The 648-nt window shown below is 55.9% G+C and overlaps 1 protein-coding gene across 1 annotated transcript; it reads right to left on the bottom strand.

Moving 5' to 3' along the window:
- Positions 1-65: 65 nt before the first annotated feature.
- H310_15232 (hypothetical protein) lies at positions 66-473 on the bottom strand (the record flags this gene model as incomplete). The annotated part of the gene is made up of 1 exon (XM_008883219.1): positions 66-473. A coding segment is annotated over one exon (408 nt), but the record flags the coding sequence as incomplete, so codon positions are not given.
- Between the last annotated feature and the right edge of the window lie 175 nt (positions 474-648).

The raw sequence follows: 648 nt of genomic DNA, 5'->3' as shown, positions 1-648 counted from the left end.
CAACGAGCGTCTTCAAGTTCGGCTGCCAGGACACAACGCTGCTCAGCAGACGTCATATCGTCCACCTTGACCATGGCTGCATCGAAGACTACGCTCGGGCACAACGCGTTCTCCGGTAACATCCCATTGCGCTCTTCCTTGTGCTTAGACATGTGTGGCACCTTGTAGCCATTGCCGCCGAACAGCTTCAAGATCTCCACCAAGCACGACTGAAGCGTCAAGAACGTTTGATTCAAACGCACCAAGGGGTACTCCTCGAACGCGCACTCCACGTGGCCAACGAGCTGGTCAATTGTGCGCGCTGACTTGCGGTGTTGTAGGGGTTGGATGGCCGCAAAGAAACCGAGATCCAAGACGTTTGTGTCCTGAGAGTTTGGCGGCTGCGGGGCGAGGGACATCATCCAGCCCAACGACTGGTACTTTGAAGGCGGCTTGGAGCTCGGGGTCCGATGGCGTAACATGAGCTCGGTCATTGTCGTTCTGCAGTTTGATGGTGTTGTCGACCTGTGGCCTTTTGGCGACGATGGCAGGCAAGACCTTTTCCAGCAAGACGGTACGTTACACGTCCTTTGTCACGACGACTGACTTGGTTTCGAGAGTTCCAGCTTTACGGTTCACACTGTCACGTTGCGCTTCGACGGTCGCCAC

The sequence above is a fragment of the Aphanomyces invadans genome (genome assembly GCF_000520115.1).
Source record: "Aphanomyces invadans strain NJM9701 unplaced genomic scaffold supercont1.238, whole genome shotgun sequence".
Lineage (NCBI taxonomy): Eukaryota > Oomycota > Saprolegniomycetes > Saprolegniales > Verrucalvaceae > Aphanomyces > Aphanomyces invadans.
The sequence above is the reverse complement of the archived record's forward strand: the minus strand, read 5'-3'. Positions and strand labels throughout refer to the sequence as shown.